The sequence below is a fragment of the Nycticebus coucang genome, chromosome 10 (assembly GCF_027406575.1).
Source record: "Nycticebus coucang isolate mNycCou1 chromosome 10, mNycCou1.pri, whole genome shotgun sequence".
Lineage (NCBI taxonomy): Eukaryota > Metazoa > Chordata > Mammalia > Primates > Lorisidae > Nycticebus > Nycticebus coucang.
The window spans coordinates 3103835-3122535 of record NC_069789.1 but is presented as its reverse complement, the minus strand read 5'-3'; the positions used below and the strand labels follow the sequence as shown (position 1 = coordinate 3122535).

At 39.2% G+C, this 18701-nt stretch overlaps 1 protein-coding gene across 7 annotated transcripts in view; it reads left to right on the top strand.

Moving 5' to 3' along the window:
- ADGRL3 (adhesion G protein-coupled receptor L3) overlaps positions 1–18701 on the top strand; it is a 784489-nt gene that overhangs the window by 647376 nt on the left and 118412 nt on the right. For all 7 annotated transcript variants that reach the window (XM_053607086.1, XM_053607089.1, XM_053607085.1 and 4 more), the window contains 2 exons: positions 13042–13225; positions 14398–14520. In XM_053607086.1, the coding sequence (XP_053463061.1) occupies positions 13042–13225; positions 14398–14520 (307 nt within the window). The remainder of the gene's footprint in view (positions 1–13041; positions 13226–14397; positions 14521–18701) is intronic.

Here is an 18701-nt window from a genome sequence, read left to right as displayed (position 1 = left end):
TTGGTAACCCTTTGTTGAAACCCTGTGAACTTAATATACTTCACAGCTTGATACATCTGCACTTGATTTATGTCCATAAGAGAGAAAAGATAAGTCTGCACCCTGCGTGTTTCTGATGCCCTCAGCCTATTGTTCAGTGGCACTGAGATCAAAGAGAGAGACTTCCATCCACAAAACCAAAGTCCTGCCGTTTTCTTTAGATAAAGCACAGTTGGAAGAATCCCTTTTCTATACATCGTAGTTGTTAAGTGTTACTACATACAAAGGTATCGTTGAATCAAACAGCGGTAAAATAATATGTCGTGTAAGCAGAGCAGATCAGACAGGTGTTACTGAAGAACTTGAGCAGGTTAATTCATAAACCTGATAATTTGAAGACGTCCCAAGGACAATGACAAATACGATGGTGGACGTCCTGCTGTGACGTAGAAGGGACATCATTCTGGGACTCTCTGGACATTCCCCACAGTGAATGTTGCTGGTCAGGCAGAGACGGCTGCTGGACAGTCAATTCTGCCTCTTCCATTTTGTGTATTTCCTAAATGTTTCATCTGTTCTTTTTATGTTTTTTTGTTTGTTTGTTCGTTTGTTTTTGAGACAGAGTCTCAAGCTGTTGCCCTGGGTAGAGTGCCGTGGCATCACAGCTCACAGCAACGTCAAATTCTTGGGCTTAAGCTATTCTCTTGCCTCAGCCTCCCAAGTAGCTGGGACTACAGGCACCTGCTACAACTCCAGGCTTTTTCTGTTGTAGTTGTCATTGTTTTTTTTCAGGCCCAGGCTGGGTTCAAACCTGCCAGCCTTGGTGTACATGGCTGGCACCTTAGCCGCTGAGCTACAGGCGCGGAGCCCCATCTGTTGTTTTTAGATATATGGATGGTCAGAGAATGCTTTGGGAAGTAATTCTAATTGGGGTGGGAGGGACATGCCCTTCTGTTTTTAAATAAAATGTTTTCATCTAAAACAAAAATGTTTTCTCTCTTCTCCTCACCCACTTGTATCCTCTCATTTAATTTCCTGATCAAAACCTGGGTCGTTGCTTCATTGTAAAACTTTTCCTTAATGTCTATTCTTTAATGTCATCGCTTTCTGAATATATGTGTACTTCAGAAAAGTCTTAATACCTAAAATACAAGTAGATATTATTTCTGTGCAAATCCAAGAGAAGACTCATCAGTTGATTTTGCTATTTCTTTAATAGCTTTATGATTACACAGCTAACCAGAAGGAAAAAGATATTACAAACAGCATTACAGATTTAAGACCCTACTTCGTGAAACTATCATTAGCTTTTTGGGTACAGGTCAGGAAAGAGATGGAAATTTTAAAGTGTAATTTGCAGTAAAGTAGTTGCCTGATGGCTCGGAACCAAACAAATGATTTTTTAAGACTGTTCCCACCAGAGTTACAATTTTTATATTTTTTGCTTATCTAATGTACACGTTTTGTGTAGCAGGAAGTCACAGAAACTTAACCGTGGGAGCTTAAAAAACCAGGGCTTTATTCTTGCACATAAAAAGATATCGGATGAGGAAATCGAGGATCAGCTTGAAACCCCACGAAGTCTTCAGAGACAGAGGTGGCGTCTGTTTTTCAGCCCCATTACCTTTACCCCGTGGGTTTTCATCCTGGAGATGACACGGTGGCTACCTGGGTTCCGGTCACCACCTCCTGCTAATCTCCAGACCAGAAGAAGGATACAGACTAGTCACGAACTGAAGGATTTTCCCCTTTTAGTACTTTACAGGGACTCACCAACTGCTTCCGATTGTATCTCACGGGAGAGCCTGTTGGCAGAGCCAAACGCTACATTCCTTTGTGGGTGGGCCCGGTGGCCGGTGATTCTGTGTCTAACACGAGATGCATCTTGGAAAACTGCCGTTCTCGGGCACAACTAAAGTGCGTTTGCTTTTTCTCATTTAATGGTGCATAATGAAATCTTCCTCCAGTTTTGGTGGCATAACCTACCACAGATTTATGACAATACTATGATTGCATTTGAGCTCTAAATATAGATTATAGTTTTCTTTTGATTGTGTGAGATGAATCATTTTGTGTAGAAAAAGTTTGTAAAGTATTTCAAACTATCTTTTTGTTCTTTTTAAGTAGCTTTTTGAATAGCCACTAAAGGCACGTGGTTAATAGTGGTACCTGTCTGCCTTCCACCAGAACCCTTGTGTTCACTCCAAGGCATTGCCTGTATTTGAGTGGCGCCCCTTGGAGGTGTGTGGCTCCATTCCACCTCCCACACTCTCCCAAGCATTCAATTCACCCTCTCCCAGGCAATTACCATTACCAGAGTTTTAAATATCTTACCAGAGAAGATTGTTTTTACTCACATCCATTTTTTATAATGTTTCTTTATAAATCTTTCCACACAATCACGAAAAAATGTTCTCCTTACCTGGATTAAGGATTTGGAGAGTGCTTGTAACAGATTCATACAATGGGGTCGTGTTCTGCCATGGAAAAGGATAGATCCTGTAGAAAAAAATCTCAAGGTAGATTTGGATTGTGGTTTTATGTATGTATGTATTTATTTATTTATTTTGAGACAGAGTCTCACCATGCTGTCTTCGGTAGGGTGCTGTGGCATCACAGCTCACAGCAACCTCCAACTCTTGGTCTTAAGCGATTCTCTTGCCTCAGCCTCCCAAGTAGCTGGGACTACAGGCACCTGCCACAATACCCAGCTATTTTTTGGTTGCAGTTGTCATTGTTGTTTAGCTGCTGCAGCCGGATTCTAACCCACCAGCCTCAATGTATGTGGCTGGCGCTGTAAACAGGCTACGGGCATCGAGCCTGGGTTGTGGTTTTAATCAACAAAACAATTCAACCCTTCATCAGTAGGAAAGTGATTGAATTGACTATCACAGTAAATGGTGGGATACTTGTTAGCCACAGAGAGAGGAAGGGAGATTTACATTGACTTAGAAAGATGAGGGCAACCATACCTTCAGGTAAAAATAAACAAGCAGAAAGCGAGAGACAACAGCGTTATTGTAGGGATTGCATTTGTTTGTGTAAATATGTAAATATTTAGAGGTCTGCAAGGATCCATCACAACTGTCAAAATGATTGTCTTTGGGTGAGGTTGTGGTGGAGACCCATAATGGATTTTCAGCTTTTAATGCATATACTTCTGTGGTGTTTAACTGCTTACAAGCATGTCTGTGTTAAACTAATAGAACTAATTTTTCGGAACTGTTTTGGATTTGCAGAAAAATTGATCGAGTGGTACCAACAGTTCCCATGTACCTCCCAGATGTCTACACAAGCGTGGTTTCCTCTGTTATTAACATCTCACAGTAGCAGATTCCTTTGTTAAAACTAAGAAACCTACATTGATATATGGTGATGAACTAAGGTCCATGTTTATTCAGATTTCTTTAATTTTTACCTACATTCTTTTTCTGTTTTTGAGTCTTATCTAAGCGCATTATATTTTATTAGCTCTTTGACAGTTTTTCTGATTTTTCCTATAAGTATGTGTCTTCAAAGTCAGAAAAATGTAATTTCCATTAAAATTTAATAAACATGTACACTTATAGAAGAGCATGGATTTGTTCATCACTCACTCAACGAGGCAGTAATTGCTGAGCTCTATCCTTTCAGGCACAGTCCCAGTTGCAAATTCTCAGGGGTAAAATTAGACAGGATCTCAGCTTTTGTAGAAATCACAGCCCAGGTTAGCAGGCTGAAGTTTGGGAAAGAAATAGTAACTCAGTCAATCAAAGTAATACCTGAAAAATAAGGTGGCAGAGGTACTACGTAAAGAATTAAAACAGTCATGTGTTTAAAAATGACTGCTTACTAGAAGCATGAATCCTATGTACTCAATTTGATATGAGGACAATTAATGACAATTAAGGTTATGGGGGGGGAAGCAGAAAGAGGGATGGAGGGAGGGGGGTGGGGCCTTGGTGTGTGTCACACTTTATGGGGGTAATACACGATTGCAAGAGGGACTTTACCTAACAATTACAACCAGTGTAACTGGCTTATTGTACCCTCCATGAATCCCCAACAATAAAAAAAAAAAAAAAAAAAATGACTGCTTACTATAGTTTGTGCGGGTCAGGGAAGACTTTCCAAGGAGGTGAAAATGAAAACTGAGCCCAGCAGTTCAGCTTTGTACCTTCCTGCAGGAGGAGGCTGTCAGGATCCGAGGTCAGCAGGCAGAGATGTTCAGGTGAGGGGTGGTGGAGAGTTCTGGGAGCAGAAGGGGGCCCGGCCAGCATGCCTGGAGCAAGTGATGGGCGGAAACTCATGGACGGGAGGCTGTGGGAAAGAGGAGTCTGTGTGCAATTAAAGAGCTTTCACCGGGGTCAGGACGTACTTCTGCAAGACGGTGTGGGCTGCTAACTTTGTTTCCTTCTGATGTCCATTCTTCCAGTATCACTTGTTACCTACGTAAAGATAATTCTCAAAAAACCATTAACTGACTGTTCTATGCATTTCCAATTCTTCTCTTCATCCATTTCCCCTTACTGCCGAACGATGTTTTCAAAATGTAAATATTTCCATGACCCACAGACTGTTACTATCCGTTGCCCTTTAAGAAAAAAGTCCCTGGCGGGGCACAGTGGCTCACATGTGTAATCCCAGCACTCTGGGAGGCCAAGGCAGGTACGTTGCCTGAGCTCACAGGTTCCAGACCAGCCTGAGCCAGAGGGAGACCTCGTCTCCAAAACATAGCTGAGTGTAGTGGTGGGCGCCTGTAGTCCCAGGTACTTGGGAGGCTGAGGCAACAGAATCGCTTAAGCCCAAGAGTTAGAGGTTGCTGAGAGATAGGATACCACGGCACTCTACCAAGGAGGAAAAAGTGAGACTATGTCTTACTAAAAAAAAAAAAAGGAAAGAAAGAAAAAAGTCCCCTCTTGAGGACTGTGAGTATGGTTGAGTGAGTGGCTCATGCCTATAATTCCAGCTCTCTGGGAGGCCGAGGCAGGTGGATTGCTTGAGTTCAGGAGTTTGAGACCAGCTTGAGCAAGAGTGAGACCCCGTCTCTACTAAAAATAGAAAACTGGCTGGGCATGGTGGCCTCCACAGGAGGCCAAGGTAGGAGGATTGCTTGAGCCAAAAGTTTGAGGTAGGAGGATTGCTTGAGCCAAAAGTTTGAGGCTGCCATGAGCTATGATGACACCAGGGCAACAGAGTGAAACTCCGTCTCAAAAAAAAAAAAAGGAAAAAGGAAAACCAAGCCCCCCTCTGAGCTCCTGCGTCTACCCTCTCATACCGTGGCCTCTCCTGCATCTGGACGCCACCCTCCCAACCCACCCTGGTCCAGGTCTCTGAGCCTTTGCAGTCCCAACGGCTTTTGCTGGATTAATTCTACATTTGCTGTGGCTCTTCCTTCCCTTGCTCTCAGTAACTCTGACTGATGTGTGTCAACACCCACTTCACATGCCAGTTACTCTAAGGGAGCATCCTGGAATGCACCCCCAAAATATTAACCATTATTGCTGGCTATGGTGGTGTGCACCTGTAATCCCAGGTACTCAGGAGGCTGAGGCAGGAGATTGATTCAGCCCAGGAGTTCAAGACCAGCCTGACCAATATAGCAAGACCCTGTCTCAAAAAAAAAAAAAAAAACAAAAAAAAAAACTGAAACATTAAACATTTTTAAAAACTCAAAATTAACCGTTATAATGTAAGGTTACATCCCACTATAATTCTTTTAGTCACCATTGCCTTTAGGCAGAATCGCAAATACCTCAATGTGGTTGACAAGCGTTTTTGGAATCCAGCCTTCACTCCCCAGGCTACCACCTGGGGCTCTCTGCTCTATGATACAGAAGTTTTTTTTTTTTTAATTCTTCTGAAGTGTCTATTCTTTTTCACTCTGCCCCTGCCTCTAGTGGCTGTTGAATTTCAGCTTGGGATTCTCCTATTTCACGAGGCCTTTTTAATACAGAGTTTGAACCCTCCGTTTCCATCGTTAAAATGCTTGTCTTGTTGGACTTTACTTGCTGGTTTAATTGTCTGTCCTCACTCTCTTGTTACCACCTTGAGGGAGGGGAGAACATCTGTTTTTCTTGCTGCTTCTCAACTGACAGCCACGTTGAAGGTGCTCAATTAATATTTGTTGACTGAGTATTGAGTTAGCAGTAAGATTAAGTCTCTAGCTCCATTTAATTCTTACAGCACCATATAGATTTATTGGACAGCATCTGGCCATTTTATCCTAAGGTAAACTGGAATAAAAAAGTGATAGAATCAACTACAGTTTACTAAAAACAATAGCTTTTTAAACAAGGAGTCTCTTAAAGAGACAGTGTTTTCTCTGCTATTTTAGTTTCATCTGGTTCTACTCTTAAAGATACTTATTACTACATTACGGTCAGCTTGTTATGCAATCTAATTAAGACTTGAAAACGCCAGCACGTCACTGTTCTATAAAGGGAGCTCAGAGATTAGTCGTTTTTATATGCTTAATAACATTAAATGACAGCGGTTATAAAAAATACCTTAGGTTTATTGATCAGATGTGTAAATATCAGTCACTCAACTTGTAATAAAAAACCCAGCAAGTTATAAACTGTTTTGAAGACTCTTCTAACATTTGACCTTTAGAATTTTGATTTGAATCAATATGGGAACACAGAGTGGTGTACAATGTGCTCTACTCAGAAATGATTTTAAACTTTATTTCTATTCTACTTTATTCTTAACGGATAGATTTTATATCAAGAAGTGAAAAATAAAGAATTAAGTCCAGGCCTGGTGGCTCACGCCTGTAATCCTAGCACTCTGAGAGGCCAAGGCTGAAGGACCTTTTGAGGTCAAGAGTTCAAGAGCAGCCTGAGCCACAGCGAGACCCCATCTCTCCGGTGACTCAGGATGCTCGAGCCAAGGAGTCTGAGGTTGTACTGAGCTATGAAGATGCCACTGCACTGTACCTGGGGCGACCGTGTGATACTCTGTCCCCCCCCAAAAAAGAATTTGTGCTTTTACTTTTTTCAAATTATTATTTTTCAAATAATAATACTTATGATTACTAATATTATTATTTTACCAGGGGAAAACACAAATGCAGCCTGCCACATACCACAAATTATACAGCCAAGTTTCCCACCTTTGGAAACGGCAGGGGCCAGCAGAGTGCAGTGGAGAAGCCTGACCCTGGGAAAAGCACCTGCGTGACCAATGTTTATACTGTTTTCCTATAGAAACAGTGTATGTGAAATATCTAGTCCTAAAATAACAGATGGGAGCAGTGGAACCTGAAGATTCAAAATATCCTCAGATTTACACAGGAAGAAAAATATTTAAACAAAACTATATATAACATAGCAAGAATAAACAGCATCGTTCAACATGATTATGGTGTGTGTGTGTGTATACACATGCATGTATATTATATATATATATATTTTTTTTTTTTTTAAATTCAAGACTCTCACTCTACTGCCCAGGTTACACAGTACAATGGCCCCATCATAACTCACAGCAACCTCAGTGTCCCAGGCTCAAGCGAGCCTCTTGCCTCAGCCTCCCAAGGAGCAGGGATTATTGGTATGCACGGCAGTGCCTGGCTAATTTTTCTATTTTTGGTACAGACAGGGTCTCCAACTCCTGAGCTCAAGCAATCCACCTGCCTTGGCCTCCCAAAGTGCTGGGATTACAGACGTGACCACTGGGCCCGGCCTAATTATGGTGTATATCAATAAAGCATGGTGCATCAAGGAAAATATCAAAAACAAAAATGTAAAAGTCACGCAAAATATAATTGATACTACTGGGCAATTTTCAAAGGATGTCATCGATGTATTATTTTAAATTTATCTGCTAATGTGAAGTTATCGCACTTAATTTCCAAAGGGGCTGCGTAGTAATCATTTGCTTTTTTATTACAACTTGTTTATTATGTACTTTAGCTTTGAATATTCTTTTCAAAGTCAATGAAAGTTTATTTATTTAATTTTTGACCTTTCCCACAAAAAGTCTCTTATCTTCTATTCCGTATGTTGTGGGTCTTTAGATCTATCTTGCGCTGACCTGCTTTGGGGCGTAGGCAAATTGGGGGCAGATTTCATGCTTTCCTCCCCTTTCCTAAACTCATCCAATAGTTCTTTGCCCATTGCTCATATCTAATAAAACCTCCAACAAAATCACCGAGAGTTGGCACTTTAGACCATTATGAGAAACTTTCATAAGATATATTGTTATTCATAGCAGTTTGCATTCTCTACCAGGGCTTTTTTTTTTCTTTTCTTTTCTTTTTCTTTTCTTTGTTTTCTTTCTTTCTTTTTTTTTTCTTTTTTGAGACAGAGTCTTACTCTGATGCCCTGAGTGGTAGAACACCCTGGCATCATAGCTGACAATAACCTCAAACTCTTGGGCTCAAGCGATCCTCTTGCCTCAGCCTCCCGAGTAGCTGGGACTCTAGGCATGTCGCAACACCTGACTAGTTTTCTCTGTTATTAGGAGAGACAGGATCTTGCTCTTGCTCAGGCTGGTCTTGATCTGAGCTCAAGCCATCCACCTGCTTTGGCCTCCCAGAGTGCTGGGATTGCACTCTCTGATCCCGGTGTGACTTCACATGACTGTTGACACTAATTTATATTTGATTTTTAGAAATAGTAAAAAGTCCCTTAGAATTTTGTCAGTAAACTGTGTAATGTAAAGGTAACATCCACCCCTACTTGCCCTCAAATTAAACTCTGATAAGTCTTATGTTGAGCTAATGAAAGGAATGCAAATAACTAATTTGAAAAGAGAAAAGTTACTTCGTGACCAGATGTTGTCGTAGTTTCTGTGTAAAATATAGATGTGTAACTGTGTAAGAGAAACTGAACTCAGGTATGCTTTATTATTGTGGAGTTGTGACCGTTTGATTTACTTTCACTTAACTGGCAACAGAGACATGTCACAATCTTTTACAAACTTAAATAAATCGATGATTTTAAAGCTACTAGGATGGATTTAATACTGTCTTACTAGCTGAAAGGTGGTCAGATTTTTCTTCCAGAAAACTCCTTAAGAACTATTTAATACACATATCGTCTTTACCCCTCTTTCCTTAAGACTTCAGGAAGGAGGGTCTTTGTAGTTGTGTTAGTGATGAGATTATGAAGTTTTCATGGCCAAGGAATTATTACTTCCAGATCTCATTTGGCCATATAGCAGTTATCAGAAACAATTTGCTCTTACTAAGTGAAGGTTTCTGGCCTTCCCACAGGAGGCCGTAGGAAAGGGTCTAATGTTACCCAGGCTAAACTTGAACTCTTGGACTCAAGCAGTCCTCCTGTCCCAGCCTCCCACGTAGCTAGGACTGCAAGCTTGTGCCACCACGCCTGGCTAGGACCATATCCTGCAGGTAGTGTTTAAAGATAAACTTGGAAATTATTTAGGCTTCAATAAAAACTTCTGTAAGGACTTTGCCTTGTTTGGGAGAATATGATTGTTCAAAATGTATTTAAAATTTATAACTGTGAATAAAGGTTATGCCTTATAAATTTTCATTTGCAAAACTAAGGTAAATTAATAAGCGGTGCTTTCGATTTATTTGTTGTCAGTGGAAGGGCATGGATTCTTCAGTGAAGCAGTCTTTTATAAACAGGTTCATGAAAATTTTGTTTTATATGGAGTCTGTCATTTTTCCTATATGGTGTCACAATCATACTATTTGCCAAGAGGGACAATTTTACTTTTTCATTTTTCATTTGGATGCTTTTATTATTATCATTACTTGCCTGTTGCTCTAGTCAGGTCCTCAATACTATATTGAACAGAACTTGCGAGAGAGGGCGTCCTTGCCTTGTTCCTGATCTTAAGAGGAAAAGCTTCAGGTTTTTGAGGTTGAGTATGATGCTAATTGAGGGCTTTGGAGCCTTTATTATGTTGAGAAAATTTCCTTCTATTCCTAGTTGGTTGAGATTTTTAATGATAAAAAGATGCAGAATTTTGTCCAATGCTTTTTCTGCCTCTGTTAAGATGATCATGGGATGTTATCCTTTATTCTGTTAATGTGTATTGCATGGATTGTTTTTTAGGGTTGAGCTATCCTTGCATGCCAGGGATAAATCCCCACTTGGCTGTGAAGTGTATTATCCTTTTAATGTACTTTTGCATTTGGTTTGCTAATATTTTGTTCAGGATTTTTACTTCTTCACTGGGCAGGGATATGGCTTATAGTTTTCATTTCTTGTGTTGTTTTTGTGTGGCTTTAGTGTCATGCTGGCATCACCAAATGTGTTTGGAGAGACAAATGTGTGTCTCTCCGCTTTCGTTTTTTGGAGGAGTTTAGGAAGAATTGGTTATTAATTCATCTTTAAGTACGGAAGAATTTGGTAGACTTCACTGCAGAAGCCATCTGGTCCTGGGCATTTTTTGCTGTTGTTGGTGGAAGTTTTTTGTTTGCTAACTCAATCTCCACACTCATTTATAGCTTTGTTCAGGCTTTCTGCTCTTGCATGAGTTAGTCTTGGAACAATTTCTTATGTTCCACATCCTGTGAGTTGGCCATAATCGTTTCTTTTTCTTTTTTTAATTTTCTTTTTTTTTAAGCTATGCAAAGATTTAGGGAAACTGTTTTATTTTATTTTATTTACTTTTCTTTATTTTCTCTATACACGTACATGTGTTTATTTGGTTTCTACTTTTTGCCTTCACAAAATTAAAGAGGCTTAAAATTTAATAACAATAACAATGTTTAAGATAAGGACTAGAAACTAAAACCTCGTAAAGAACAAACCAAAATAAATACAATTGGAAAATAAATCAGATGATTGCTGCAATGAAATATTGAGCTATAATAATAATAATAATGCAAAAAGAATAACATTCACATTGTCCAATAAAAGTATATCTATCATAGAATGCTTTGACTCTGAGGTTCAGTATGGAGTCATCAGTTAACTTCTTTTTTTTTTTCCAAAGTCTCAAAAAAATAGAGAATATTTATTTTTATAAATAAAAATAGAAGATAATTTCAAAAACAGATCATGAAAAATCTTACAGACAATAGAAAAAGAAGAAATACTTCAAAATCATTCTACTTCATCTGGATAAGAAAATAGTGACTAATTCTCACATACATTGGATTTAATTTTGACCAAAGTACATTATTTGAACAATAATTTTTAATTCAACTTGTTAATATGTTGTTTAGGATATTGCACCCTCATTTATAAGTGAAATATGTTTGTAATTTCCCTTTATAATAATTTTTTTTTCCAATTTTAATATCAGGTATATCCAGATGAAGTACAATTTTCACATTTAAATAAAAAAATAAAAGCCATGAAGGACAAGACCGAAACATTGTGTTATGCCTGATAGTTTTCTTTTTCCTAACATGAGATTTAAAATAATGGTTATAAAATTATTAACTACTCATTAAGATCATTAGCAACTAAAGTGGCTGTGGCCCAGTGCACTGGCGTGATTTCTGCCACGTGGGGGATTTTCGGAACATTTCTAACGAATTCAGAGACTTATCTATTCTCTAAAAGAACTCTTCTTTGCACTAAAGAGATCTGTGTTCTCTGTTTGGGTTTCAGAAAATATCTAAACTTTTTTTTCATTTCTACTCTGGCCCCTCTTTTTTGGTACATCCTGTTGGCACAACTTTCACTGAGAGTTTCCTGGAAAGCAGATGATTTCATTGTGATCCGAAAATACTTTTGTGTGGTTACCGGGCCATGCTTTACACCCAGAACGAATGGCAGGCCTAAACACACTCTGTGAAAACTCCTATCCTTTGAATTCATGAGAGCATTTTCTGGTTTGTTTGTGTTTTTCCTTACAAAATGATGCAAAGTAAGCAAGTCTCAACTAAGACTATTTTACTCAAATGTACATCGATGCTGATTTTTGGAAAGAGCTTGGAATAGCTGGGAAGATATCAAGAGAAACAACTTTTATCAAAAGGCAAATTAGATTTTGAAGCTGGTGTTAATCGGCAGCCAAGGTGTTTCATTATGAAGCTGAATTTTTAACAGTTGTTCCTTGGTTACTATAAAAACGCCAGCCAGCGGAAACGGCTGCCGTGTGAAGGGGTTTCCCTGTCTCTCCCCACCTCTCTGCCAGTGTGCCAGGGATGTGAGTCCTGGTTTAAACACTTCGGTGCTGCCTGGAAACTGTGTCTGTGTTGGCTTTTTATTCAGCTTTCTTTCTGGACTAGATGCATATTTCAGAGTGAATGGGTTCAGGGATGGTCACATGCAGGTATTGTACTTTTCTATTTTGCAGTTCTCTGTGTTTGAAAGACTTTATTGGGAAAACTGTTTTCTCATTGTACCTACAGGATTAAGCAAGCCACAGGAAATACATAAATTGTAACTACAGAGATGATTCTTTTGGTGGAAGTGATGTGAACTGTGTTGTTTTTTTCTTTCCTCTCCGTGTGTATGTTACCTACTGCTGATTTTCTTTTTTAAAAAAGATAAAACACCCAATAGCCATAGGTAGTGAGGTCCAACTGTTTATTCCCCTCCCAGTAGAGAGCAATATAAAGAAGGTTTTTCTCCATATGGGAGTGTGTCTACTTTGATATTTTCCCCATTCTGACATTTTATTAGCTGGCCAAAAAAACCACATTGATTTGTTCAGTGCATCTTCAACATAGAGGCGACAAATTCCTAGATTGTTCCGTCTACAGAAATTCTTTTAATTTCTGTTACACTCAGCATCTAGTTCTATGGTGATGTATAGAAAAAAAAAAAAGTCATTTTCTCTGGGTGAAGGGTAGAACCATTGGATTACACTGCTTATCAACAGTTCCCTAGCCAAATAGTTTAATTATGTGAGCATAGTCTTATTCAAGCCTGTGCTATTGACTCTTAAGCAAGCAAGGCTCTATTTGGTGTCCTTCAAAATAGGAACAGGTTTTCCTCTTGCCTTGCAAAATCTCAGCTCATGTTTTACAGAACAAAAATAATGAATGCTCCTGCAACAGCATGTCACAGGGGAGGCTGGGACAATGCTGAACTCATGCACACTGCCGATCCTTGAGTGCTGGGCAACATGTGTACCTGGATTTCTGACAGCCGTGTGGGTTCACTAGAGACCTCTGTCATTCTTTTCATCCACCTGTAGGCAATGGTCGAGACAGTTAACAACCTCCTGCAGCCACAAGCTCTGAACGCGTGGAGGGACCTGACGACAAGTGATCAACTGCGTGCAGCCACCATGTTGCTTGACACTGTGGAGGAAAGTGCCTTTGTGCTGGCTGATAACCTTCTGAAGACGGACATTGTCAGAGAGAACACGGAGAATATTAGTAAGTGGTCTTTGTCGGGCAGAAGGTCCAGAGACCCTTGCAAAGCAGAATGGAAAGAAGAGAGTGTATGTATGCTGTCCCAGAGATGACTGATGCTTCATTTCAGTGGAGATAAGTTGTTATTTTTCTGAAATAAAGAGGGTGGCTCAGCACCTGTAGCTCAGTAGCTAGGGCACCAGCCACATACACCATAGCTGGCAGGTTTGAATCCAGCCCAGGCCTGCCAAACAACAATGACAACTACAGTCAAAAAATAGCTGGGTGTTGTGGTGGATGCCTGTAGTCCCAGCTACTTGGGAGGCTGAGGCAAGAGAATGGCTTTTGCCCACGAGTTTGAGGTTGCTCTGAGGTATGATGCCATGGCACTCTACCCAGGGTGACAGCTTGAGACTGTCTCAAAAAAAAAATAACAAAATAAATAAATAAATAAAATAAAGAGGGTCTCACCTGTCATGGGCCTAAAAGGATTTAAAATCATGTACTTTCTCCTCCTTGGGAAATTCCAATATTGGCTGTATTAGCCTGAGATCACTTAGAGTGAGGTCCATTTATATTTTTGGAATTTTGATATATTTACATATCTAGGTATATCTTGTACTATTTAAAATTTTATCCTCCTCAAGCAGGGCTTATAGATTATTTTAGTTATTATATAAGTATGCTTAGATTCTATACTGTAACTAAATAAGTCATTTGAGTGAAGATGAAACCATGTTTGATAATTGTGTTATTTGGTTCATAAAGAGTATAAATCTATTTGTCTTGTGGTTTAGGATATAGCTGACAATTTCATTTCAGAAGATTTGTTAAAGCTGTCTCAAATGTACTAAATATAAAGGTACATTAATATTACAAATTTTTTTTACTTATCATAAAATATTGTATTTTGAAAAATAACTTAAGGACAATGATAATGCCTCAGGATTTGGCATTGAATTTTAAGCTTTGTTTTTCATATATGACATGATTTTAATAGCTTCAATTTGCATTATTTTGAAAAACGTTTTAAAATATTAACAATATACTTCTTTTAAAGATTGAATTACTATAAAGTGTGACCAAGAAAACAACAATTCTAATGCTTGATTGCAGAGCTACTTCGGTGCTGGGGGGAACTCTTGTAGACTTGGCGTGTTTCTCAATGACCACTGACATCTCTATGCTGTTAACAGAATTGGAAGTTGCAAGGCTGAGCACGGAAGGAAACTTAGAAGACCTAAAATTTCCAGAAAACACGGGCCATGGAAGCACTATCCAGCTTTCTGCAAATACTTTAAAGCAAAATGGCCGGAATGGTAGGTTAGAGGTTGTTTTTTAAGCTTGAAAGAATTGAACTTGTATCAGTTTGTGGCTGGTTGGCCTGGAGTGTCAGCTACCATCTCCGAGCTCACCCGCTCCTCCTCTTTCTCCATCCTCTTTCTGCTCCACTTCCTACTCTTTCCCTTCTACTGTATCTTCAGGATTACGACGACATTTATTCTGCAGAATTCTCAGTGAGATTTGGAAAGTATTTCATTACTTTTCAGTGGTCAGAAACTTCAATATGAGGGCAATCAGAAACACCCAGGTCCAGATGTTCTGACTTTTTTCCTCTAAAGGACGAAGTTTCACTGAGTTTGTAGATTGCCCTTGTAAAGTTTTTTAATAGAATGGGAGAAAATATTTGAATACTGTATATCCAATAAAGGGCTAATAACCAGAATCTACAAAGAACTCACGCAAATGAGCAAGAAGACATCAAACAACCCCATGAAAAGTGGGCACAAGACATTCACAGAAGCTTTTCCAGCGAAGACAGACTAACAGCCAATAAACACATGAGAAAATGCTCAGTGTTTATATTCATCAGGGAAGTGGGGATCTAAGCCACAAGGAGATATCAGCCAATGGCTTTTTTATAAAAGTGCCAAAACAACAGATTCTGGTGTGGATGCTGCAGAGAGAAAGCAGCACTTAAACACACTGTCAGTGGGACTGCAAACTAGTTCAGCCTTTTTGGAAGGTTGTATAAAGACACCACAAACCTACTTTGATCCAGTGGACACCCTACTGAGTATTTACCCTCAGGAAAAAATGTCATTCTAGAAAAAAGACTTGTGCATTTAAATGCTCATAGCAGTGCAATTCACAGTCCCAAAGATGTGGAAACAGCCCACTTGCCCATGAATACTTGAGTAGATTAATAAAATGTAGTGTATGCATACCTGCATACCATGGAGTATAACTTTTACATTTCTGTGCATGTCAACCCATCATTCACTTCTCAGAATAAATCTACCTCCTTAGGAGACCTTTCCCTATCTCCTAAGGTCAACCACTCTTACCAGTTGTTCTTTTCTCATTAGCTATGTTTATGCCAAAGTTTCTTCATAGCAATAACTTTTACTATTATAAAAAAATTACGTTATTTTTGATCTACCTGCTTATGGTCTGACTCTGTCCCCAGGCAATAAATTCCATGAGAGCAGGGATCTTGTCTAACCTTGTTCACTGATGTGACTGCAGTACTTTAAAAAATGTCTGGCACACACTCCCTAAACACAAAGTTAGTGAAGATTGAGCTATGTCTAGATTAGTCACATGAAGTTATATGCTTATTTATTACTTACTAAATTAATGTATAATTTTTTATTTTGGAAGTCACATTTTGGCATTAATTGTGGAGTGGAGAATTTGTAGCAATTACCAACAACTAAGTGTAATGGTAAAACGAGGTGGGCTGGTACCACAAGTAGAAATTAATATGAATTATCAGACAATTAGAAGCCAATTAAAATAAATGTTAATACCAACTTGAAAATCATGGGGTTTTTTCATTTGTTTGTTTTGGCTTTTCTTTTTTGAGACAGAGTCTCACTCTGTTGCCCTAGGTAGAGTGTTGTGGCATCATCATAGCTCACAGCAACCTCAAACTCTTAGACTCAAGCCATCCTCCTCCCTCAGCCTCCTGAGTAGCTAAAACTACAGGCACCTGCCACAGAGTATGGCTAATTTTTCTACTTTTGTTGGAAACAAAGTCTCACTCTTGCCTAGGCTGGTCTTGAACTCCTGAGCTCAAGGAATCTATCTACCCGCCTTAGTTTCCCAGAGCGCTAGGATTACAGGTGTGAGCCACCACCAGCCCAAGAATATCCACATGGATATTCTTAAATTTAACCTTCCAAAATCAGACTTCTTATACTAAATGTAAAGGGAAAGAACTAAAATTAAATCCTATGTTACAACAGATAAGAAGTATGGTGGATTGCTATGATTTGCTCAGTACTGTGCTAACCCTCACAGGGTAGATAAGGAAGCCCTCTTCCTCTAGGTAACTCTCATCATATCTCTTTGCTGAATTATTGAAAGGATAAAGGATTTCTCCTAGACTCACGGCAAGGCTGAGAATCAGGCCCCAAAGCATACCAGGTTGAGGAGGCTGATAGCAGCCTTTGCATGGCACAGAGTCATCGCTGTGAATTATGGCGGTGGCTGTTACGAGTAACTCCGGATGCAGTAACCACCATGCTGCTGCTGCGACCCCACCGCCTGCATCCTCGTGTCACAGGCTCCTCATCTGAAGCCTGGGGCTGCTGCATCTGACTGTTGCATCTGGCTGAGGTGCCCAGAGCTACCTCTTTGTAAGCATATGTGTATTCTGTGTTGTTCAACCCCTAAGAGCAGGGAATTTCCCAAACATGGGGACACAGTTGAGGTGTTGGACGGCAGCTCGCTCCTTACAAAAATGTCCAGTATTGAATTACTTTGGTCTGTCTTCCCACTTGACCCTCAGTTTACTCTTTCCTCACTTGACCCTAAAATTCAAAGATAGTGAGTGTGGGAGAGTGATCTTAAAAGAGCATGATAATTGAGTTTTAAGACAAAGATTTTCCATCCTTCTCATTGTTATTTTTTTTTAAATGCAGTTGAGATATAATTTACATGTGCTCAAATACATATGCTTTCAACATTTAACTTGAGGTCTTTGACAGTTGTACAAATTTCCGTAATCATATAAAATAAAAAAATAGGCCAGGTGTGGTGGCTCACACCTGTAATTGCAGCACTCTATGAGTCTAAGACAGGTGGATTGCTTGAGCTCAGGAGTTCAAGACCAGCCTGAAACAGAGTAAGACCCTGTCTCTTCTAAAATAGAAAAATTAAACAAGACACTGAAAATAGAAAAATTAAATTTAAGGTTGTTTCCACCTACTCAGGAGGCTGAGGCAGGAGGATTGCTTGAGCCCAGGAGTTTGAATTTGCTATGAACTATGATGCCATGGCACTTTACCCAGGATGACCCAGTGAGACAGACACTATAAGAAAGGAAGGAAGGAAGGAAGGAAGGAAATTTTTTTCAATTACCCCCAATATTTCCTGATGTCTTTTACCACCACCTCTTTCACTCCCTCACCCTAATTAATGAAATTTTCTTCTCATTGCTGTTTCTATAGACAAATTTTCCTGTTCTCTGATTTCACATGACTGAGATCACACAGTATACACTCTTTCCTCTCTGGATCCTTTACTTAGCAAAATATTTTTGAGATTCAGTCATGCCATTCTATCATCAGATCCTTCTTGACACATAGTATATTCTACTGTATTAATGGAGAATATTTTATTTATTCTCCTACAAATAATAATTGAGTTGTTTTCAGGGTAGAGCTACTATGAATTAACATTGTACAAACATTCTTATACTAGGGGTTTTTTTCTTTGTAAATAAAAATTTTCACTTCCTAGGAATGGTAGATGTATGTAACTTTATAGAAAATTGCTAGACATCTTTGCAGAGGGTTGAACTATTTTACACTCCCACTGGTAGTGACCAGGAGTTCCCATTTTTCCATGTCCTTATCACCATTAGTGCGGCCGGTCTTTTTGCTTCAGGCAGACTGAGTGTGGAATGGTGCTCAGTGCAGTTCGGATTTTCATCTCCCTAATTACTAATGATGCAGATTATTTATTTCTCGCATGTTCACGAGCCCTTTATTTATCTCTTTCTTAACGTGTGCGTTTATGTCTTTCATCATTTTAAGGTTGTTTTATTGTTGAGTGCAGAAATGCTTTATAAATTCATCACTTCTATATTTATTTATATTTCCAATCTGTAGTTCACTTACTCGTGTTCTTAATGATGTATTTTTATAGACACACATTTTCAGTTTTGATAAAGTGCAGTTCACTGTTGATATTTTATGGTTAGTGTCTTGGGGGGCCCTATCCAAGGCATCCTTACCTTCCTCATAGTTCAAAAACATTAGCCTGTATTTTTTTCTAGAAGCTTTATGGTTCTGGTTTTTATGTTTAGGCAGATCATCTATCCTGAATTCAATTATAAGTATATAGTGAGATAGAGATTCAGGTTCATTTTTAAAAAATATTGATCAAGGGGCTTGATGCCCTTAGCACAGTGATTATGGTGCCCGCCACATGCACCGAGGGTGGCAGGTTCAAACCCAGCTTGGGCCTGCCAAACAACAATAACAACTAC